This window comes from Centroberyx affinis, unplaced genomic scaffold, assembly GCF_046629955.1.
Source record: "Centroberyx affinis isolate AG114_WGS23_722 - 3 ecotype Tasmania unplaced genomic scaffold, CSIRO-AGI_Caff_v1 ptg001338l_1, whole genome shotgun sequence".
Taxonomy (NCBI): Eukaryota; Metazoa; Chordata; class Actinopteri; order Beryciformes; family Berycidae; genus Centroberyx; species Centroberyx affinis.
The window spans coordinates 252,066-276,107 of record NW_027279835.1 but is presented as its reverse complement, the minus strand read 5'-3'; the positions used below and the strand labels follow the sequence as shown (position 1 = coordinate 276,107).

The window sequence follows — 24,042 nt, the reverse complement described above, 5'->3', positions numbered from 1 at the left end:
AGCCTTTTGGTCCATGCAAGACTGTGAGTGGGGGAGAGAACCATCTAAAAATGAAGAACCACATCCATTAAACATGGCTGCATTACATTCTATGAACATCTGAAAGGCAATTCTTGAAAAATACGTCATATATCTGAAAGCCTAAGCCTGATTAAATTGGAAATCAAAGTCCAGAATAAAATAAATAAGAAACCTAATGCAAATCACATAATTATCATACCCTGGGTTTGTGTTTTGAATTTCTTTATTTGATATTAAAAGTTAACAGACACATTTGCACAGCAGAAGAAAAAAAAGTGCTTTTACACAGTGTAGAATCATTTTCTGATTCAGTGTTATTTTCATGCGGCCTTCAATTTGATCCGAAATCAAAATAGAGGCATCCCCTTTTAACACTCCAATCACTTTTATGGCAAGTGTGTAAGACACACACACATATGCACAGAGAAAGAAGCAGCAGCACACTGTAGGGCAGGGGAGGGTAAATGACATGTAAAACTGCCGAGCGATGAGTGCGAGTGCGTGAGTCGGAAAAGGAAAAAAAAAAAAAAAAAAGAAGCTGAGCAGATTACCCCTCCTTGAGGATGAAAGGCCAGGGAGGCACGGAGGGGAAGTGGATGGGAGCGCGGTTGAAATCCTATTTCGGCGGCCCGAGGGAGCTGAAGGCGCCGGGGCTTCTTTTTTTTTTCTTCGGCGGGGGCCCCTCTGCCGGAGCCTTTCCGGTGAGCGGGGGGGGGGGGTTGGAGGGAACATGTGAATTCTACGGCAAGGCACGAGCGGAGATGAAAGGGTCAGGAACGACTCGCAACCTCTTTACTGGATTGCACTACGTAGCAGAGTGCCGTCTTTGGCATTTCGACAGGCAAAGAGAAGGGTAGGGGAAGGAAAACTGGTAGGTGTACGAACTCTCGCTCGTTGGGGGGTGTTGACTTCTCGAAACGTTAAGGTGCGGGGACGACGTATAATAAGCTGGCCCCGAGGTGCGACCGAAAGACGTGACATCTCATTACGATCTGACAGAAAACAATTAAGTCTCGTTAATTGGCGCGGGTGAAAAACGTCAATATGTTTTTTTTCGACAGGCAAAAAGAAGGGTAGGGGAAGGAAAACCGGTAGGTGTACGAACTTTCGCTCGTCGGGGGAGTTGACTTCTCGAAACGTTAAGGTGTGGGGACACTGGTTGGGGGTGTTGACTTCTCGAAACTTTAAGGTGCGGGGACAATGGTTGGGGGTGTTGACTTCTCGAAACTTTAAGGTGCGGGAACACTGGTTGGGGGTGTTGACTTCTCGAAACTTTAAGGTGCGGGGACAATGGTTGGGGGTGTTGACTTCTCGAAACTTTAAGGTGCGGGGACACTGGTTGGGGGTGTTGACTTCTCGAAACTTTAAGGTGTGGGGACACTCGTTGGGGGTGGTTGACCTCTCGAAACGGTAAGGTGCGGGGACACTCGTTGGGGGTGCTGACTTCTCGAAACATTAAGGTGCGGGGATGACGTATAATAAGCTGGCCCGAGGTGCGACGGCTAAAAAGGGTTCAACCGAAAGACGTGACATCTCATTACGATCCGACAGAAAACAATTAAGTCTTGTTAATTGGCGAAAAATGTCAATATCCGCTCGCGCCACGATCAGGCGTCCAGGAAAATTATCGGATTCTCACTCTACCATCATGGTCCGAGCATAAGAATGGAGCTTTACAAAAAGACTGAAACATACGGTTCTGTTATAGGTGTTGTGTTTTGGGGGGTTTTTTTGGGTTCAGTCGTACCCGGGCAAGCCGAAGAGCTGCGGCTGGAACTCCTCCATGCTCCGCAGCCGCAGCGTGGCCTCCCGGGTCAGGCCGGGGTCCAGGTTGTCGTCGGGAACCATCACCACCTGCATGCCCGCCGCCAGCCCCGCCTTCACGCCGTTGGGAGCGTCCTCGAACACCAAGCACTGGACAAGGACAAGACAGAGGGGAAGAAAAAAACAAAAACAAAGTGATATTATCCTCTAAGCCTATTAGGGGCTGCAGGATTTTTACCCCTCCGCGCCGCCGCCAGACACGTTTCCCCCCCCGCGGAGCACAGGAGCTGAGGCGAACAACAAACACGGCAGTGACAGAGAGTCGACACAGGAGCCCGATTTCCATTTTCAATGTGATGAACCTTACATTTCCCAGAGGAGCGCTGTTGTTTGCTGCTGGTGGGCACATTACACATTAAAGCCCTAATCCATACTTGGAGTTTGCAAGTTTTTACTGCATGTGCATTTTTATAGCTATAAAAGGTTTGTTCTTGTTGGTAGTGTTGGTAGACACAAGTAAAATAGAGCTACATACCGGTTTCCATCCAAATGTCAGGTACATTTTAAGCTAGCTTTTGAAATATCACAAAAAAAATCACAGAAACCCAGATCGATATTTATTTGACAAATGCATTTCTATTGCGATTTATCACCAAAAAACGTTTCCACCTATAGTGAACATATTTTTTTTTGCAATGCTGAGGAAATGCCATCGAAATTTGCTGCTTTCATTCAGCTTTTCTTTTCCTTTTCTTCTTTCATTACATAATAATCTGCATAAAATACCATTGGATGGACATATATGACTTGCAATGGGTTATGAAAAAAGCTTATATTCTGTAAGCTCTGCAAGAATCCAATATAGCTAAAGTTTATATGGCCAAATAAACTTGGGGCTTTAAAATGTGATGTTACCCATTAGTAAGAGTGTTTTTCTACCTACTGCACACTGTGGAAACATACAAAGAAGTGGGTGAAGAGTGGGCAGGGAGAGTGTCTGTATAATACAGGGGTAGGCCCTATTACACAACCCCTGGCCTGGGTAAAATAGAGGGTTTGATGGTACTTTTGCCTCAGAGGGATCGTCGAGTCTGATCTCAATTTATGAGGGTGGTAACATTTTACAGCTCCGAGCATGTACAGCATTAGGCCTGAAAGTTCTAGCAAAAGCATGGATGCATGCACTTTTCAACCAATGAGCCGGGTTTACAGCCTGAAATATAATAATATAAGATTATGACCGGAACTCGTGTATCTCACCACAGGGAAGTAATACATATCTGCTTACAAGCAGTAGGGTATCGGTGGTACACTAAATCTTGTCTATCCCAACTCCTTAGAAATGGATTTCATTTGCGAGGCAGAAATTTTGTTGAGCTTCGTCACATGGAAATGCAAAGCCATGTGAAAATATGAAAAAAAACGTGTAGCCTAATTGGCAGTTGAAGCGCTTTTCACCGCACACGTCAACAAGGACGTTCCAACAATAGCAGTGAATTAATACGGTTGAACCTTAACCATGAGGTTAATCATTTCTCAGTGTCCAATAAACACATTGGCTTCTCTGCAGACATGCCACAGTAAGATGGAAAGAGAGCAATGTCTCAATGTCTGTTTGAAGGTTAGGAGAAAAATCTAATGTCCTACTTCTCAAGAAGACTTCAAGCTGGAAACAGAGAATGGTATTTACCCACACATGGAGTCCAATGGAGCAGTGCATTGGTAAAATCAATATAACAACTTATTATTCCTTCTCAAAAAGACTGAAAACAGAGAGAGAGAGAGAGACATTCATACAGGAACTTGTTATGCTGAGGTAAGCTGCGCTGAGAGGGAGAAACAGTTGGGTTTAGGGCAAGATTTTACAAATTCCCTCTTATCCAACCCATCTGATCTTCCAACATCCTGTGGTGGCGTGGGGCGTGCCGGGGGTTTGTGAGGAAGTTCGGCCCGCTAGCTCGACATCGCCGGCTGCAGTTCGAAACTTTCCAGCGTCCAGAGGGTGACGCTGCAGAAATACCAACAGGGATCCCAACAGCAATTTGAATTTGTCATCGGTCCAGTTTGGTGTTGAATGCGTCACGCTGACCTTGATGCTGATGTCCTTAATAATTACAGACCACTTAGAATCTTCCCTTTCTTTCTAAAGTTCTGGAAAGAATAGCCGCTATGCAATTAACTGAGTGTCTCGCCAGCAATGGGCCATTCAAACTGTTTCAATGTGGCTTCAGGTCGTTTCTTAGCACTGGCATTGGACATTAGGCATTGGGCATTGGGCATTGGTCCTACCTGTCCCATCTTTCTGCCTCATCATGTTTGTCTTATTTGCTTTATGTCCTTGTCAATGTTATTGTCCATTTTCTTGTTTTGTCCCATAACCTATGTGCCGCCATCCTGGTGGGGGATCTATCTTTGACTTGGCCTGCCAAAGGTTTCTTCCATGTTTTCTAACCCTAAGCCTTTTCTTGGGTGTTTTTCTGTGTCTTCACAGAGGGTCTAGGGTAGGTGAGGCTACTAGGCTAGATGGTTTAGGTAGACCTGTCATGTCTTTCCAACATACTATTTTGTGTCTTCTGCTTTGTTTTGTTTCCTTGTGCTTTATTTTGTTGCATGGCCTACTTAATTGCATCATTTTGTTGTGATTGATTGTTGATTAGTTAGATCTAGGTAGGCTCATTCTCTGTAAAGCCCTTTGAGACATTCTTGTGATGAAGGGCTATAGCAATAAACTTGAAATTGTCTGTGTGCATTTGAAATGCCCCTTTGCTGTCATTATTTATGGACAACAGCAGACAATAAATCAATTATTGGCATAAAATATGGCTTAAACTCTTTGTAGTGGAAATAGTGCTATAGTATGAATAAAGGGAAATAGGCCTGCAATAGGTCTGCAGCTCTAAAAGCTACCACAAACTAAGCCTCTGAGAAAGCCTTGAGAGCCTTTGTTCGTCTCAACTCTAATACTCAGGTAGAACAAAGAAGCCTGCTTGAGTCTCCTTAAAACCCTAATTGACTGTTGTGATGTCACTAAGCCTGGAAATGGAGGACAGCGGACAATAACGGCGGAAATACCAAGAGCGTGCAACCGAGGGCCCCTGCTAATTCCCTTGATTGGGAGCAATTAATACTGGTAATTACCCAATGAGCTGGCGAAATGACCCTTTAATCTGCTTCCAATGCGTCGCATTGAAATGGATGAAAAACAGACACAGATGCATTGCGGCTCGTGCCGGGTTGATAGCTTGGGTGGATTACGGATGGAAGGGGAAGTCAGCGACGAGAGGAGAAATCATTTGAACCGAATGAAGGAGTGCACTGAAAGTATGCGCATGTACGCACCAACACACACGCCTACACACACAAACAGCAGCTACATGTGCCACTTGGTAGACAATTTTATCCAGCTTGTACCATAAGTTTTCAGTAGAGGGTAAAGCCACCTAAACTCACTTTACACTCCTTTTTATTTGCAGAAGAGAGTTTACCACCTTCTCATGCTGACATAAATCTTCATGATGTAAATTCATTGTACACATCACAGTAAGTTAGCGATGGGAGGAACGAGGCTTTCTGAAGCTTTGAGCCAACTGCTTCGGAAAATGATTTGTGTTTCGAAACGCTCAAAACGCCACACGCTGGTGACATCTGCTGGTCAAATGCGTGTAAATGCAATGGGAAGACCCAAAAAATAAAAAACACCTACAATGATTCAACGATTTGGAAGTGACTTGCATATATTTCCATTTGAGTGTAGTCTCAATATCTCAATAACTTCAAATAATCAGACCTGAGTTTATGTAGGTCTTTATATATAAGTAGGCCTTTATATGGTGGTATTTTACTCATTTTCATATCATTTGTGTATAAATAAAGTATGTGTGACAATAGTATAGCTTATATACAATAGCCCATCAGATGAATGATCAGGGGGCCTAGAATGAAGGTGTCTCAACATTGATAAGGAGTTATTGCTCTAGGACAGATGTTGCTCACAAATCGTGCATTTTACAAGATTGTGCTGGACAACATGAAAATCCCACACAATAGAACATGGTCACTTTCTTTTGCTCCCTCCTTTTCTCAAAATCAACTGAATCTCTCTGAAAACCACCAAAAATGTCTCTGTTTCTCTCTCCTGTGTGAAAACCCACAACATTTGGCCATTTTTATTTTTTTGTAAATATTGGTGGGAAGGCACATCAGATGAATCAGTCACTCAGTTGATTGATTGACTGATTTTCTTTTATTTTCATGTCATGCACACAAAGTGCCCAACCTTTTGGATTTACAAGACACCAAAGTTACAGCTGCAGTGGTCACACATTTCATTTCATTACAAAATTACAGATTATTATACAGCGGTCTTAAACCAAATATTCTGCCTTCTCTCCCAAGCTTGGCAAATAAAATCTGCTACAAAAAAGATTCCCTTCTTGAAGCACAACTCAAGTTTAGTATGAGCCTAAGTTATGACAACTGATTCGAGATCAGTAGTTGCCGTCCATCACTCTGGTTCACGTTCGCTTTGAGGTCGACCCCCTATCGTCGAACCACCAAGACATGTTTCGAAACGTAACGAAGCTTAATTTGCTGAAATGACGTGACTTGGCCACTTCAAACACAGCAGTGTCGCGAAGGTTTTCGAAGCGTTTCAAATCACTGTTTCAAGTCCACCCATCACTATAGTAAGTACTCTCAAACTGATATATCTTGTGAGGATAAGGTACTTTAAGGAAAAACACAAAATAGTGTTTCTGAAAATACTGGTATTTGCTCATATTGGTGGTTGTGATGCCTTATGATGATCATCAACCGGAGGTCAAAGATTTCCCACCTTTTAATTTACCGCTACATCACTGGGAACGAGTCAATAATTATATCGCGAAGAGGCGTATTGCTAATATTGACTGATATCACCGCTGATACCGAAGAAAGGTGTGTGCGACTGAACAAAGTCAAAGACATAGGAAGCCTTTAAAGTTTTTTTTCCCACCAGTGCAGGCTGGTCTCCTGGCTTTACCCGCCTCCGGTGGAGAGACGAGGCCCCCGCTGGTCCCCCGCTTCAAACGGCGCCATGGAAGATTTACAACCTGTCCTCGGGCCTATACCCAAACACATGCAAGATTCATCAGAGCCAATTGAATCTGGATTCACTGTGTACCCAAGTCAGCACCACCGAATGAGACGAGACAAAGGGGAGGCGGGGTGAGGCGGTTGCTGTGTGTGTGTGTGTGCGTGTGTGTGTGTGTGCATGCGCATATCTTTGTTATTGTCTGAAACGCACTCTCTTCCCCCCCCTCCTCTCTGTCCCCCACACACACTCAAACACACACAAACCCTTTACAGAAGTGTGTTATGGCGAGATGACAGGGCCCGACGCTTGCATGCTGCGATTTGGAGTGAAGCCAAGCCTTGTTTGGCTGCAGACAGCGCTGCTTGGCTGTGGACAGCAGTTCAATAAGGGGGCCTCTACAATGAGAGGCTCCCCCATGAGAGGGACCTGATTGAGTGGTGCGCTGCTACATTTCAGCTGGGTTCACGGGCGGTCATTTTTTAATAGATCATCTGCTTATAAGCAAGGATCAGACGGGCAATTTTAATCCAAAAGGGCCGGACTCAAAGCCGTTTTTTGTCCATTCCAGCTGTGTAGTGGAGTGCAGTTAAACTATCAAAGGGCGGATACTGTAGCGCGTTCACACTGTGAGCAGCATGATCAACAAGCCACCAGAAGCCCGTTCATTTCCCGTAGCGCCAAGCGGCCGTTGAAGCTCGGGCCAGTGTGCGGTCGAGAAAAGTCGGCCGAGGCTGAACTCTTTGTCGTCACCGGCCGTCAGCGGCCAATCAGATTTCCGTGACTGCTTGTTTCCCTACCAATGTGATTTCGTTTCATGAACAATTGTTCCGTTTGGCAGGTGCAAAATGGACGAGAAGTTGATTGCAGCTATGCAAAAGCTTCCCACTTCTCTAGAACTTTCAACTCTCGAAAACGATGCTTGGAGAACGGTTTCATCTATTGTTGGGGTCGATGGGAAGCTCTGAACTAATTAGATAGTTTTTGTTTCATTTTTTTAGTATGTTAACTCATCAAAGCAATGTAATGTTATGAAAGACAAATCAACCAAGTTACTCCAAGTGTGAACGCACACAGTAAGTACTAAAAGAATCCATGATGCTCCAAACATTGGCCATCTGCAGTACAGTCAGCGTTATCCGTTTCAATTCCACTACGCTCGTCCAATCACGGTCATTTGTGTAGTGAAAAGCCTCGGTTGGATCAGTGTGATTCGAGAGGAACAACGCCTGGAAGAAAAAAGTTTTCCTCTGGGTTACACCGTCAAGAGACAGATCCTACCGGTTTGCCTCGGCTTGTTCGACTTAGTGACTTTGTCAGCATGTGACACAGGGGCGAACGGCAGGTGTCAACTCAGGTGTCTGACAGTCTCTCTGCTTGACAACTTAACGTGACTTTGGAATGGATCTGTCGTGGCGAAGATGTTCACCAGCAAATACCATTTTAAAGGCCTTTGCTGTGCGGTAGGCTCAACTGATGTCCTATTCTCATCAGATGAACAGGCAGTAGGTCAGTAGTGTTGTCACTGTAGTGTCTATAAACCAAATAGTTCCATATTTGGCTCCAGGCTCCAGTTTTGTCAAACAGTTTAGGTGGACTGGGATTCAGCTGAGAACATGGTGGGCTGTTTGATGCTGTTGCCGTGACTCAGACCGCTGCTGTCCACTGTGAAGAGCCAGACTGACGCTCTGTCTATTCCAATCCTCCTTCTTCTCATTTATACCATTCCAATCCTTCCTCTTCTCGTTTATACTATTCCAATCCTTCTTCTTTTCGTTTATACTATTCCAATCCACATGAAACTGCAGGCAAACACCCTCTGTGGGTGATGTTGAAATGGGATTTCAGCTTGCAGAACATATTTGGTTGAAGTATTGAACATTTATGAAATCCAATACGGAATTCAATCTTAAGTATAGATAGTATTGACATTTTGGTTATCGTGACAACACGTAAAGTCATTGCTTCTTCCCATATTTATGGGTATATGGTTTTTTCTCAGGAAGTTAATTACCATGTGACCCTTTAAGCCAATCACCTGCCAACTCCTGTTATAATATAACTCCTATATAAATGACATGACTTCCATTTTTCTCCATGCTCTGATGAAGGCCAATAGGCCAAAACGTTAGCATGTTTGTTGACATGGCCAGAATAAATTGGTGAAATTGAGATTAGTCAACTTTGTCCTGAAGATCTGTGTGTGTGCTACCTTTTTACCTTTGGGTATTTAACGTTGGAACTTCTATGGCTTTTTCCTTTGCTTAACATCAACTATTAACTCACCCCCAACGCCCCACTCCATCCTATCCCCACCCTCACACCTGCCCTTGTTTATAGACTGAATTATGGCACACTAAATATAAGACAGCGGTGTCCATAAAATATAGCCACTACTACTGCAGCCTATTTTGGAAAGCAAGGCTCGGTGTGTAACGAAGGGAAGACCCATCGTTGATAAATGGCATGAAACTATGCTGTAACAAGTTGACGCACCTAAAAGCACACACACAATCGTGCACACGGACGCAGCAATAATATATGGGATTAAGGGAAACGGTTGTTTCTGTGTGTGTGTGCATCCTTGCACGCATGGGCTCGGGTCCCTGCATGCATTGGCGAGTGAATAAGCGACAGTGACAGATTGCCCACCGCATCTTCTAAACGATCCGGGGGCCCGGGGCAGCTTGAGCGAGGGATGTGTAACGTTTCATCATCTCTGTTATGGAGAGCGGAAATAAAGCCAGTGTTTATGATAGACGGACCCTTAGAAGGCGGACGGGAACAGGAAGTCCGTGTGTGAGTGTGTGTGTGATCATCCCGTCCCGGAGGTCACGCACACAGCCTGAATGGTTCAAGGTCGATCCGGAGGCCCTCAGTGGCCCAAGGCCAGGTTCTAATGACTGGCTGGGTAAACAAGCCAAAGGATGTCAAATGGATGGGTAGCTGAGGAGAGGACGCTATAAATGTCTGTTGTGAATCTACGGACGTCTTATTCCACCACCGAACTAGCCCGACAAATCAAACTAACAGCGAGTGACCTCTAGAAGGACTACGGTACTAGCCTGCAATAAGAACAAGTCCTATTAAGTCCTATAAAGGCATATAGCCAGTCTGATGCAGTCTTAAAATGGCATGTAATCGGGAACTAAATTAGTATGATTGTCAATGAAAGACTCTCTTTGTGAAAAAGGGTCAGAAAGACAGCCTGACATGTAACGTTCCCAACCCATTCACAACAGAGGCGGCGATTATTGACTAACCACATTTTCATTAGAAGATAACCTACCACTGTGCCGAGTGTGAAGAGATTGCGAGTCCCTCAAAGAAAAGCCAGTGGACAGCCCAAGGACTTAAATAAAAAAAATAAAAAATAAAAAAAAAATTCAGCATTGAGCCAAAATGAGTGTCTGCAAATCTCACCGCCAAACCCCCTGCTTCCCTTCCCCTTTCCTTTGCTTGCGATCTGAGGAGGACCCTGCAGCGGGCTTAACCCCGCACATTTGAAGTCTGTGTCGATAAAAGTATCCGGCTCGGGAAAAAAAAATACAAACAGAGGAAGGAGGGACGGAGCCGTGTATCCGAGCGCGAGTTGAGCGAGGCGCGCGCGACGCTAGATAAGGGGAATGCAGAGGAGTGCTGAGTATGGGCTAAGTGGTTTTAAATCAACTCGGTGCACTTAAACCATTCACCGGCCCCGTACTATTTTGTCGGGAGTTTACTCCAAAAAGCTTAGCGTCTTGCATATTTCATGGAATAGGTAGGGGGGGGTGGGAAAAAGACACAAGGGCTGGTTCTTGTTTCCAGAGTGAGCCTTTTCGGCCTCGGCACCTTTTGAAACCTCATGGGACTGTTTTGGAGCGTTCTGCGGAGGCATTTTAAAGCGCCCTGTATCCGAGTTTCTCTACCACGTTAGGCCCGTCGGGTTCCTTCTGGGTCAGCGGCCGCGTGGCACAATCAAGCGTCAAAACTGCAGGAAAAAATAAAGTGGGGGGGGGGCAACTCCGACTAGACTACGCAGCACGGGAAGTAGTGCAAAAATCCCCGTTTTGGATCGGAGCGCTGCGATGATCCTTCTTCGTGTGGACCCTCGCATGTGCGCGGCGCAAAACCCCCTGATGGTTTCTGAGGGCCGGCGGGCCAATAGAAACGCGGGGGGGGGCGGGCCCCTGAATCAGCGTTGCCTTGTTGTTGCAGCATCATTATCCGCAGATCCAAAGCTTCCGCGGCCCGAGAGGGAATTCACCGACTCTATCCGGCCTGTGTGAGAGCCTCTCTTTCTCTTTCTCAAGCCTCCGTTGCCGTTAGATGCGGCAAGCTCCCCTTAACCCTCCGCTCCCCCACCAGGCCGCATGCTTCGAATTACAGTACTGTGATAATGACATAGGCTAGTGCGTAATCCCAGTATTTAAAGTAATTATCTGTGACATTTTTTTTTCCCCGTTTTGCAGCTCTCTATCGATGATTGATATAATACAGCTATCATGCCGTTCTGAACACCTGTTGCCAGGTAGGCCTTTCTTGGCAAAATTCCTCTGGCGCGCAGGAAGTGATGCGTTTTGTTTACAGCCGTTTGTTTGGAATAAATAGAAGAAGAGCTGGGTGGTTAGTATGAGCGGCGATAGCCACCATGGCTGAACGGGCAAAGAAAAGAGAAACTCAAACTGCATCAAGAGAAAATCCAAGGAAAAAGAAAAAGTCACAGTACTTTGTGACAAAGATGGAGACAAAATTAAACAAAACAAGGATCTTGTAGATCCTGTAGATGCCATATGAGGCTCCCTAACTATTTCATTTCTCTATAGAATGTGACATCAAACACTTGCCTAAATCATACACTGTCACATAACACACCCTAAATCAGAGCTTTATATATCAGACCTATAGGCTGGTCTGTGTTTGACGCAAGGCTGGGGTTGAATGTGATCAGCTCTATCAGAGCAGTAATAGGCCAATTTCATGTTCCAATAGAAAAGTTCATGTCTTAATTGCACCTGATTTGAATATCTGGGTTATAAAGCCCTCCCTAGGTGTAATGCCATGTATGATTAATGGCAGGGGAAGAACTAGTTTTCGCTCTCTCTCTCTCCCTCCCTATCTATGTGAACATGAACTAGCGCACTTTCATGTTTCATTAATCTTATTCGGGCTGCCGAGCACACCTTTAGTAAAATCTCCTGTCTCATCAAGAGAGTTACTCCGGAGTTGTGAAAAATGTCTCGGGTCTCTCTCTCTCTCTCTCTCTCTGTGGAGGAGAGACGGCGCCTGTTTTTTTCTCTTTCGCTTCTGGTCAGCTCAGACAGTGGGCGTCGACACACGCATTACTCACCGGTGAGGGCCCGCTGAACTGCGCCGTGGGTTCACAGCCGGGGGGGGGGGGGGGACGCGAGGCTTTCTCCAGCACGCCTCTGGCATTCCTATTAAATCACATCTTGTCATATATTCGCTTGCTGCGGGGGTCACTTTCATAAAACCGTCCCTAAATTAGCTAGGCCACAATTTTCCTAGCCGTGCTCTCCGCGGCGGGGGGGGCGGGGGGGGCGTCACTTCTTGTCACGTTCAGGTGATTCACGCCCGGTGTGTGTGTGTGTGTTTTTCAGAGCGTTTTCAAAAAGCCGTATTTGAAACTCAGGAGCTTCTCTGTTGGCGGAAGCCCTTCTGAGACACACGCGGTGCCCAGAATTAACTCGCTGGCGCCCTGCCAAGCGTTAGTAAACTGAAACAAAATTGACCTGCCAAGAATCATTATTACCAGCCAAAAATAATTAATATATATTGTTCAGAAAAATATGCCGCCCTACCTGTTTTCAATGCTATTTCGTGTATAGAATTTCAATAAAGAAACATTCAATAAAGAGACAAGAGCAGATTTTTAAAGAGTAACTAAACCCCAAAACCCAAATCTGTGGTGAAGCCTGACACCTAATGATGAAAAGTAGGGTACTGAACTGGCCATCTGCTATTGGCTGGTGTTTGTGCCCAGGTGATGTCACCTTCTATAGAGTACAACAGGTGGTGACAGCACCTGGCACAAAGACCAGCCAATAGCAGATGGCAGAATAGCAGTTCGGTGCCCTACTTTTCACTCTTTTTACCTCCGCCATGGAGGTTATGTTTTCGGTGCTGTTTGTTTGTTTGTTTGTCTGATAGCAGGATTACGGAAAAACTACTGGCCCAATTTTCATGAAATTTGGTGGAAGGGTGTAGCATGGGCCAAGGAAGAACCCATTAAATAACCCTAACCCTGGAGCAGATCCGGATCCGACTCTCAAACAAGCAATAATAGCACAAACCTTGGCAGAGGTCTGCGCTCTCCGAGTGCCCTTCTAGTTACTCTTTAAGTTTTTAATTTAAAATGTCCTCACAATAGGGCTGGGCGATATGGTCCAAAAATCATATCTCAATATTTTTAGGCTGAATGGCGATACACGATATTTATCTCGGTATTTTCTACGAAGTGGGCTAAATGTTCAGGTGTAAGTAGGGCTGGGCGATATGGACAAAATCAAATATCACAATATTTTTGACCAAATACCTCGATATCGATATTGCGACAATATTGTAGGGATGACTATTGGTGCTTTCACAAAATATTTACACAATGAGATTTTTGATAAATAATCATCAGTAATGTGGATATAATGACTAAGTGAGTAAAGGCAAATAATAGAACAGCTAGAACAGTCTGGTAAGTTCAGAAAATGACATCACTTTACTGTAATGCAGCCTTTAAAACCAGGAAAAGACAACACTTATGCCATATCACGATATTACGATATCCAAAATCTAAGACGACATCTAGTCTCATATCACGATATCGATATAATATCAATATATTGCCCAGCCCTACCTCACAATAGATCTTTTTTGTCTTTTCGTTGTGGTGGCCTCACACCTGCTACGTGTCGCCACATAATAATAATAATAAATAACATCAAAATTTCAACTAACATGAGGCTAGTTAACCATCCAGGCTTCAGAGAAACAGGAGGTTAAGTTTAGATGCTACCGTTTTGTGTACAGCAGCGTTGCAGGCAGCCAATGAGGAGACAGTGTGGCAGGTGACCTTTATTGAATAATCTACCAAAGACAAATTTTACCGGCATTTCGAGTTTGGTGTGTTTTAGCATTTCCCCCCCCGAGGGGGTCACAGCACAGGGGCAGCCACGCGCTTGGACTGGTAATGGAACGTATAAAAAGGTTCAAGGACACTTAGATAGGAACGGACGCGTTGGCTATTATGGTGAACGAACCTGCGACCTTCCGGTTTTTCACGCTGTATATCAAAACGCACAATACATAATCCTGTCCGGCATGCTGAGCAGAGATAAAAAACTTGTTTCAGAAGATAAAAAGGTGAGTGATATGTATATATTCAGCTTCTTCAGCCTAAGCCTTTCTATGTAAACTTAACTAGATGACCTGAACCTGTCTGTCTCTGTCTTCCTGTCCATCCACACAATGCCTCACTTGTGACTACAAAACAAACACAAGCAGTTGAGTGAATTGTACACAAAATATTCAGCTCATTTAGCATAAGCCTGTCTGTGTGGACTCAACTGTATGACATGCGCCTGTCTTTCTGCCTATTTCTGACATGCCTCTTGGTGACTAAAAACAAGCTGGTGGATCTTTTACCCCGAGTTGTGAATAGGGTAGGGAGTGCTGACAATTGGATGTGGGTTATTAACATACGCCTGCTTCTTCTGTTTACCTCCTTCTTTCCACCCTCCTCCCCTCCAGCTTTTCCCCGCTGTCTGCTCTCGCTCTCTCTCTCTCTCTCCCTCGCCTCGGCCTCTGTGTCTCTCTCTCTCTCTCCCGCCCCTCCTTTCCGCTCTCTGTCACGGAGTGGGAGCCGGGGAGTGACGCATCATCATTCGTTATTCCACTGAACACTCTGTCGATTCCCCCTCTGAGCCGCAGTTTCATATCTCATCAAGAAAAATGCCAGCCCTAACCGCGGCTGGCTCCAGATTAAAAAATCAGGTGCACCGTGCCACAGGCAGACCTATTTGCGGCGAGAGAGGGGGAAAAGAAAAAAAAAAAAGGCCTTTAAAGCGAGGCGAGGGGAGAGGAGAAGAGAGGAGTTAGCGGGAATATATCTATTGGACGCCTCTGATTTCCCTGTTAAATTAGGCTGTAAATGTCCAAATGCAGTAAAAAGGAAAATACCATCATTGCTCACTCTTGGGATCATTTTCTTTGACTGCACCTTGGTTTTCACATTATCCAGAGGCCATTTACGAATGCATGGTGTTGTGCTTACAAGTTGATGCATGGTCCCTTTCAGTTTTTATTAAGGTTAGGGGTTATAATAGCAGCAGTGATAGCTGACCTGCTGAATGGGGAACATTTGATAATAGATATGTATTAAAAATTGTGTTTACAGCTGCTATTGCCACACAAAACGGTATTTTTACTACTTGATATCGTACTACTTGACTTGCCGTGCAGTGGTGCACATGGGGGAACACTCCTCCTCTCTCCATGATGCAAATTTGACGTGATGAACATGTAAATCGAACCATGTCCACACTCACATTACGGTACATGGAGTCGTCCTCTGACTCAAGTCCCTTTGTACGCACCTTTCTTCTGTACCGAAAACCCCAGGATATCTGGCACTCCCATTGGTTTCCTGATGTAAAACGAAGACTCTGCATACTAATAAATGCCAAAGTCATCAAATAGAATATCAGTTGGTGCGTCAAAATGAATTGGACTGTGCAACTCTGTTGATTAGTCTCTGAACACCTGGAATGGTATTTAAAGCAATTTGACGACTCTCCACAAATAAGCAAATAAGATGGGTCCTGCTATTCATGTGTTGGAGTTTTGAAGGGAAGATCAAAGGAGACGGCCCTAGCAGGGTGCATGGAGGGTGGAACGAAAGCGTTTAAATGTGCAGAGTTTAACAGACACCTTCTGCACACAGGGTTTACGCATGGGTAGGGCCTCAATGATTGAGCCAGATCGTATGGCGTACTTTCCTCTGTGTTACTTCATGTTACATGTTACTCCAGCCCACATCCCTCTATGTTACTTAATTACAATTTCCACTTTTATCCAAAGTGACGTACACATGAGATTTTAATACAGCACAAGCAAGGATCTAGTCAGGAGAGAACAATGAGAGTAAGTGCCATAAAGCAAGCAGGTGTTCGTGAAAGAGCTGGGTCTTTAGCCTTTTCTTAAAGATCGAGAGGGACTCTGCGGATCGAATGGAGGTTGGTAACTCGTTCCACTACCGAGGAACCACAGAAGAGAAGAGTCCGGGTGAGCGCTGGAGCGGGGAGCGCTGACGTCTCCGGGTGTTGTTGCTATGCTAAACGTTAGCCTAGCTAACATTCGCTACAAAACGGCAGGATCCCTCCCCTGCTTCATCCTCATTGGTTGGTAGAACTCTGAAGTGACATTGACGAGCGGTGCGCTTCACAAAAGTTATCTATTTAACAGCTATTAGCTCGTTAAATAGATAGGCACTCGCACTTTGCTGTAGTAATACTTACTGTAATGCACTTTACCTTAGACTACAACCCACTGCGATGTGTGTTTATGTCTTTTTTAATGTTTGTATTGTTCTTTGTGTTGTCTATTGCTGTGTTTTTGGCCTGCGAAACAATTGCCCTCTGGGATCACAATAAAGTTGAACTTGAACTTGAAAAGTTGAACTAGTTTCAAGTTGAGAACAGGTCCAGCGCTCACGGCGCTCAGTGCTAAAAAGAGGTGAGGTACCTGTTTTGGGTCGTCTGAAAGCGCCACTTTTCCATTGGAATTAATGAGAGAACAGCACCAGCTCTGTTTTCACAGGTCTTTGGAGAACACAGGGCCTTACTCATGGTAACATGTTACTCCAGCTCACATCCCTCTATGTTACTTCATGTTACATGTTACTCCAGCTCACATCCCTCAATTGGTAAATCATGCAGACGTGGGCCAAGTGTTTGAAAAAACTTTCGATGCAGTGAGCAATGCAACTGTGAGAGAAGCTTGTTCATGATTTGATATAAAACTGATTTTTGACATAAAGAAGTATTTCAGTGATTTGTCATAAGGACAAGTGCACAATAGCCTATGAATAATTTCAGAACTTGTACAGTAAGGTCACTTTTACTCGGTTTTAATCCAATTAATGTTGAATGGGCATGTTGCCAATTCAATCTTTGTGTGCCATCGCCCTGAACAAAACTGAATAAAGGCACGGCAAGGTAATGTCACAGTAAAGAGAAATGAAAAGGAGAAAAGTCTGATTTGCCTCCACACCGATGGGAAGCACAAAGAAACAAAGTTTAAATAAACCCGTGCACAGGCGAAGCTCCCAATCCTTAGTGCGCACATTGAATAGCCTGAGTATAAACTGAACAGCTCAAACGTACATATCTTAATCCACATAAAACCCAGGAATCTTTACGCAGTCTGAAGACTACTCATCGGGGAACTTGCTCTCAGTTATGAGAGCGATTGCGTGAAAAGAATAAGGCTCCACTCCCTGCATAAAATTAGCACGGCAAATTCAAAAGTGGAGAATATATGGGATTTTCGCTGGAGTTCAAACTGAATCCTATGAGCCACGAGAGGTAATGTGACATTCAATTACATATCTGACGTCGGGTTGCGTGCCGAACAATGATGTACAGTAGATGGCTCCAAATTGGCATAATACCACCATTTTCCCACATGTCGGTCTACTTTATGACAGTCTTCTGTTGAAAGTAGGTCATGCCTCAGACGGTTATTTGGTGAGATATTTGTTAGCTATTTTGGGCTGACTCATCACTGCTATAGGCTTCCGGAGTGTCTGAAAATATATCTTAAACACCTTGTGAACCCTGAAAGCTCACCACTTTTGATCAAAATGCCGGACTAGACTTGTGTGTGTTTGTGTCTGGCAGTATCGGAGGAGGACTGAGAGCCGATGACATTGAATTATTGCAAATGGAACACCTTTTCCGGAAAGAACGCCATACCTCTACAACGCTGAGAAAACATGTGATATGTGTGGATTTACTGGGTGTTATGTCAATTCATATCAAGTCGAGTGTATTTGTGTAGCCCTTACAGTCTCAAAGGGCTTCACAATGCCCACACGATGAAAACAATAATTGAGTTTGTGAAAATAAAATCTGATTGAGTAATCTAGTATCCCTACCAAGAAGCATCGTTACTGATTCTGGTATCGGATATCAGGCCAATGCCCTCTTAAGAAAATAAATAGGAAAAAATGCTGTTCTCAAAAACAGTTCTTATATATTTTCTAAACTTCTTATGGTATTCTTGAAATGAAAGTTCTCAAATTTGTTCTTGATTTTTTTCTTAACTTTAAGACGGCCCTTCACCTGTCTTAAAACTCCTACAGTGAAAAGGTAAGCCTCTAATATCATATATTTAAACACATTTTAGACAAGTAGGTTATAGTTCAAAGTCTTCATAGGTTCCCCTACACCTAACATTAAGATGAACATTTATTGTAAAGCTTTATTTGGTGTAGGGCCAGGTAGGCCTCTGTCTCATGTCTGTTGAAAATAAGCTGCAAATTTTACAGTTACCAACAGCAACCAATGTTTAAATCTTTTCATATACTTCATCAGTTGTAGTTGCCCTAAATAGGTTTTTCCCCAATTATTTGTAGATGGAAGCACTTTGGGTTGCCTCCTAGCCTTGTCTCCTAGCCTCCTAGCCTTGTCTCCTAGCCTCCTAGCCTTGTCTCCTAGCCTCCTAGCCTTGTCTCCTAGCCTCAATGGCAGTAAGCCTAAAGTTTATTAACCAGAATTAATTCAGGCCCTATTTTGAGAAGTTCTTAAGTAGGAAAATTAAAGAAATTCGTAAGAAATGAGACCGTTACAAAGAAAATATTGAGGAATTGCACATAAGAGCCTTCTTAAGAACTTCCTAAAATTTCCTCTTATGTCATTTCTTAAGATCTATCTTAAGAACATATTGGTGAATCCGGCCCCTGGCCAGTCTGTGATGCTTTGTACCGAAAGATACCAAAGGGACGAGAGAGGAAAACGTCCAGCTTTCTCTAGACGTTTGGATTTCACTTCTTAAGTTTTGATTTGTCATTCTCTGTGGGTGGAGAAGATTTCCCACCAGTGACCATACGGACACCATAATTTAATTTGGGAAGGACTGTCACTTTGTGATTTAGGCTGATAAGACAGGCGTATATTAAACATAAAAATCTTGCCTAGAGCAGCTTTAAATGAAGGAATCTTGACTTGAAACCCGGTGCATCTCTGATCTGTAGTTCTTACCGTCCCTGGGGAGGCTGGGGGGTCGAATCTACTGGCACAGATTAGAAAGGAGTCCGGCTGGGGTTTGCTGTTCTTCACCTCGGGGTCGTCGCCGAGAACGATGTGATTGAACAGATCAAAGAAGGCTTTGTGCTGGCTCGTCTTCATCTCGTACGTCGCGCCCGCCGAGCTGGTCGCCACTGCCATGGGGACATTGTGCTTCCGCAGGTGGTGGACCAGTTTCTCCACACCTGGTGGCACACGTGTTGCAGAACAAGGTTAGACTGGTAGGCCTTTCATTAAAAAACAGCTATCACCCAGTTAGTGTCGTCTACCTCTTGACATAGAACTTCCTCCCTGACCACAGCTAGGGGATATGTTTTTATTTTTTTGTTTTATTTCAGATGGCTGACCAGAGAACTCATTCCACTGTGGCGTGGGTGGATTTTACTCAGCACCTTCAAGGATGTCTGTAAAACCTGTAATGAAACCTGACTCAAAGCCTGCCTTAAAGGAACACACTCCTTTTATCTTTCCCATTAAGTGATAGGAACACAGACACCAAAATCATGTCCAATCAAATCCATGTGTCCCCAGTAGATTATTTGCTCTTGTGCTCCATGCTAACACTTTAGCATACACTATGTTGAGTGATAGTAGGCTCCATGCTAACACTTTAGCATACACTATGTTGAGTGATAGTAGGCTCCATGCTAACACTTTTATCATGGAGCACCAGAGCCAATGATCTACCAGGGACACTTGGATAATTTTGGTGTCCATGTTGTCCTCACTGAACACTAAGTTCCAACTTCCCAAGAACTCAAGTGTATTCCTTTAAGAAGCTGCTAACCCATCTGAAAGATTTTCATGGGTTTCAATTAGGGCTGAACAATTAATCAAAAATTTATCGAAATCGCAATATGGCCTACTGCCATTTTCAAATCACAGGAGGCGCAATATTTGTTAAAGGTGAAATGTGTCAAAATACCATTTTAAATGAAATATTGTGGTGCTGCAGAGATGTCCTGGCCTACACATCATATTCTACAGACTTAAGAAAACATCTTTGTTTGGTACAGATCCCCGCAAAAATCACACCATAATCATTTTAACACGTTTTTCAATGAAAATGAGAATAATGACGTAAAAATTAGCATTCCCTCTACTATCGCAAATCGTATCGCAATTGCAATATCAGTCAAAATAATCGCAATTAGATATTTTTTCAAAATCGTTCAGCCCTAGTTTCAATGGAGGGTTTTTAGTTTCACATGATGGTTTAAATGCTGTCCACGAGGCAGTAAATGGCAGCACATCCCACAAATAAGGGCCAAAATGATAGATTGCTTGCACTGCAATAGGTTTATTGAAGGGCACACAATCAACCCACAATGCTAATGGGTTTCGGATAGTGAGCCTAATCAGAACAGATTTCACTACTCTTGTGGGAAATGCCGCCTTTTAGTCCTTTCTGGAGATCTTCTATGGAAGTTAGTCCAGCACTCCTAATTAAGATATCTATTGGTGAAGCTCAATCGCTTTCTCCCCTAGTGGTTTAAAGGCTGTTTCCATCCTGCCAAGAATAAAATTCTGGGGCAAACACTGAAATCTTGTCTTTTATTTTTTAGGCATGAAAATGGTCAAAGTTAAAGATGCTGAATATCAGCACAAAATATTGGCTATCGGAGGCTTCCATCCCAAAACATTAGTATCAGTCATGAAAAATCTACATCGGTCTAATCCTTTTGCGGATGACACACTCATGCCTGTGCACAAACACTCCCACGGATGCATACATAGGCGCAGCATACACACATGTACACACACACACACACACACACACACAAATGGCAGAAGGAGCAACACTCCCACATACAGCAGAAAGAGGACACCAACCCACACAAGAATTAATGCTTGGACACTCATTAGCCGAGCAAATCGGACACGTTATACTTATGTAAACAGTGGGATGTGAAATGTGTTACATGCCCAGTAGGAACTGGACATACCTGGCATCAGCTTGGCAGAGGGAAAGATCCTTTCTTGTATTTGTCTGGTCTCAGCAAGGAGTTCCTCTCCTGTCATGGGGAGTTCAAGGGTGTCCCGAATGATCTGGGCAGCGTCCAGAGCCTTTTTACCCATCACTGACGACTTCACGTCCCACGTGTATTGCTTTCCAAAGCGGTCGCATACTTCCTGGAAGGACACAGTGTACAGTCGCTCTGTATCTAAAATGGGAAAATATAGCAAGAATTAATAGCCTTCTCCACTCAGTTAATCGTCATTTAGGATTAAATATTAACGGTATTCCAATTATGTTGTCACACATTCATTTTAGCAGGCAAACTAGAGGGGATTGTAATCATAATAACAGGTGGCTGTGATCACAAAGGGCAGCCATAGACAAAGAGCAAATTATGTGCCATATTATTAAGGAATGCATCATTCAACATGTTATGAGATTACTTTTGTCCATCTCTCAACATGAGGTGAACATCTTTTTTCTCTCTATCATTCTAATGGGACACAGACACGCACACACAAACACTAACAAGATGTACCTGCCTGTAGCTGACAGTTGATTTAAATTGCATAAGCCTAATCTGAAAGTTAACCTGTCAAAGTTAGATAGCTAATTTAGTGCACAGCCCCGAGGCGTTCCCTACTCTTTTGTATGGAGAGAGAGAGTGGCACGACCACCTCCAATCAAAAATCAGGCAATTTAATATGGCCATGCTTGCCGGGAGATAACTTACTCCTATAACATGAAATAAAACATTTTCCCAATGGTTAGAAGCCTGTCTTTAATTCGGCATACATTTAATCCATCCAGGAGCTCTTTATTTCAATAAAATCTTTATTTTCAGAAGTAGTTCACGCTGCTCGCTACCGCCCTCCACGGTTAATGTATTTCGTGAAGGAAGATTTTGATTAACTCCCATGCTAGCCAGTAAGAAAAGTTGGTATTTTATTGAAGTACGTGCTGCTTGGTGTTTAAGGTGTGTGCCGTATTTACCTGTAGACCCTAATGGTTCAGAAACTAACTGAATTCATATTCTACGAGGTGTAATAGTTTGCCAATATTCAAAGCCACCTTAAACTACCCGCTTTTTAAATGGAGTTCGGCGTCAACAACCGTCTCCGTACAAGAGAAGGGAACGTCCGGGCTAACTTAGTGACTGAATGACAGTTTACGACTAAACCGAGAATAAGTAAGCTTTTAAAATTGCTACAACAGTTAGAAGTCAAAGAGAATGTGTTACACAACCTAGTAATAATCCATCCATGTCGAATAGTACATGGCTCACAGGTGTATAGGTCTTGCTTGGCAGAGACATGTTTAGCATGCTATTACGGGCGAAAAGGGACAAGTGAAAACTAACACCAGTGAAAATCTATCGCGTGGCAAAATGAATCTAGTAATTTCCCCCTTTAAAGAGGTTAGTGCAAGCGCCTGGATTTCTTCAGCATTTTTATGTGGAAAAAACGAAGCTAAAGACAAAGATAGCCTCTGGCTTAGTCTGAAACTGAGCTACAGCTCCTGAGTTGTTTTTTTCCTTCCCGGGGAAACATCATAGTCGTCCTGTCACAATGGCTTGTAGGAAATGAAGTCCGCGCGCCTCTACAGCGCTGAAAAACCTCGCAACTCCATTTATGTGGCATTTTCATGTTTTAACTTCAGAGGGATTTTATGCTTTTCTGTGGATTGAGGAAATTCTCAAAAAAAACTCATAGCACCCACGCCACAAAGAACGGCTTTTCTTAGTTCCTGAAAAGTTGCCATTTTTGGAGATACGAGGTTTTCTCCCGAGAGCAGCACTACACAGAACACTAATCAGAATGTCTGCTGTCATATCTCTGCTGTTTATTATGGGCCATTCTCGCATAAACACGCCTCTATATTGTTCTTTTTTTCTATCAGTAAATATGTAAACTAGCCGAGGAATTTCTAATTAAGTGATACCACATCAAATCATGTGTTTTGTCCACAAGTAGCGCAACTTAATTGGAGCTAATGAAATAATTTGAAGTGTGTGACCTGCTCTCAATTGTGGAAATAAAAACAAAGAATTTGAATACAATTTCAGAACGCTTTGTGACTCACTGAGGGGTTCTGTGTCTATTTTTCAAGAATACTCATATTATTATTATTATATACCCACAACTTTCCCAACGCCCTTACACGCACAGACCCTACAAGTTCTCAAAATAGGCCCAGACGCCCGTTGTTCATCATTTTTGAATCGCAAAAACCTTTTTTTTTATTTTTTTTTATTATGTTAAAACTTCTCACTCCGTTTCCATTCCTCCAGAGCATGTCACAGAGACGGGCCTGCCGCAAATTACTGACAAAAGACACCATTGTTACCGCCGCTGCCACATTTTTTCGGCATAATTGGAACCTCAGTGTTAACAGAGATTGTCTTGTTAGTGTGAAAGAGACGTCGGGTGGGGGAGGGGGTAGGGGGGGGGCCGAGAGGAGCCTCTAACCTGGACGATCTAATGAGCCTATGGATTTCAGGTCTAATTGGGGGGACGGGCGAGAGTGAGACGGAGGCTCCGAGTCCTGCCGAGTGTGCTTTGTGCCAAATTGCATAGTTTAGGGAATTGCTCCTGGCTGACTGAAGGCTCTCGGAAGCCGCTAAGTAGGAGTGCGGAAAAAAAAACAAAAAAAACCCTGTGTCTTTCTTTAGTTTAGCGGCAGAGAGGGGGAAAAGTCACAATTTCCTGATGAAAGATTGGTGCTTTGCGGTGTAAATATAACAACTCCCGACAGAGAGAGGGGGATGTTAAGTATTTTTAAGCCCTGATGATGCTTCCAAATCCCAACAAATCGACGCAACGCAACCAAAAAAAAAAAAAAGATGACAGTCAAAGAGAGGGGGGGGGGGGGTAGAAGTAGCGGGAGATCGCTATGAAGCTAGCCCCGGAGCCACGCTTTGCTGTTCG

At 43.8% G+C, this 24,042-nt stretch overlaps 1 protein-coding gene across 1 annotated transcript; it reads right to left on the bottom strand.

Annotated features, from left to right (window-relative positions):
- Nucleotides 1-266: 266 nt before the first annotated feature.
- pudp (pseudouridine 5'-phosphatase) lies at nucleotides 267-22,431 on the bottom strand. The gene is made up of 4 exons (XM_071525804.1): nucleotides 22,361-22,431; nucleotides 21,102-21,320; nucleotides 19,111-19,340; nucleotides 267-1,935 (listed from the first exon to the last, which is right to left on the bottom strand). The coding sequence occupies exons 1-4, from the start codon at nucleotides 22,428-22,430 to the stop codon at nucleotides 1,759-1,761; spliced, it is 696 nt and encodes a 231-aa protein (XP_071381905.1). The 5' UTR covers nucleotide 22,431; the 3' UTR covers nucleotides 267-1,758.
- Nucleotides 22,432-24,042: the final 1,611 nt, after the last annotated feature.

What these genes read in the sequence shown, in the direction of transcription:
- pudp (XM_071525804.1), bottom strand. Translation starts at nt 22,430, where the DNA reads ATGTCTCTGCCAAGCAAGACCTATACACCTGTGAGCCATGTACTATTC. An exon ending in CTCTGCCAAGCTGATGCCAG is followed by an intron (nt 19,341 to 21,101) that starts GTATGTCCAGTT and finishes GTGTGCCACCAG; the next exon opens with GTGTGGAGAAACTGGTCCAC. An exon ending in CCCCAGCCTCCCCAGGGACG is followed by an intron (nt 1,936 to 19,110) that starts GTAAGAACTACA and finishes GTCCTTGTCCAG; the next exon opens with TGCTTGGTGTTCGAGGACGC.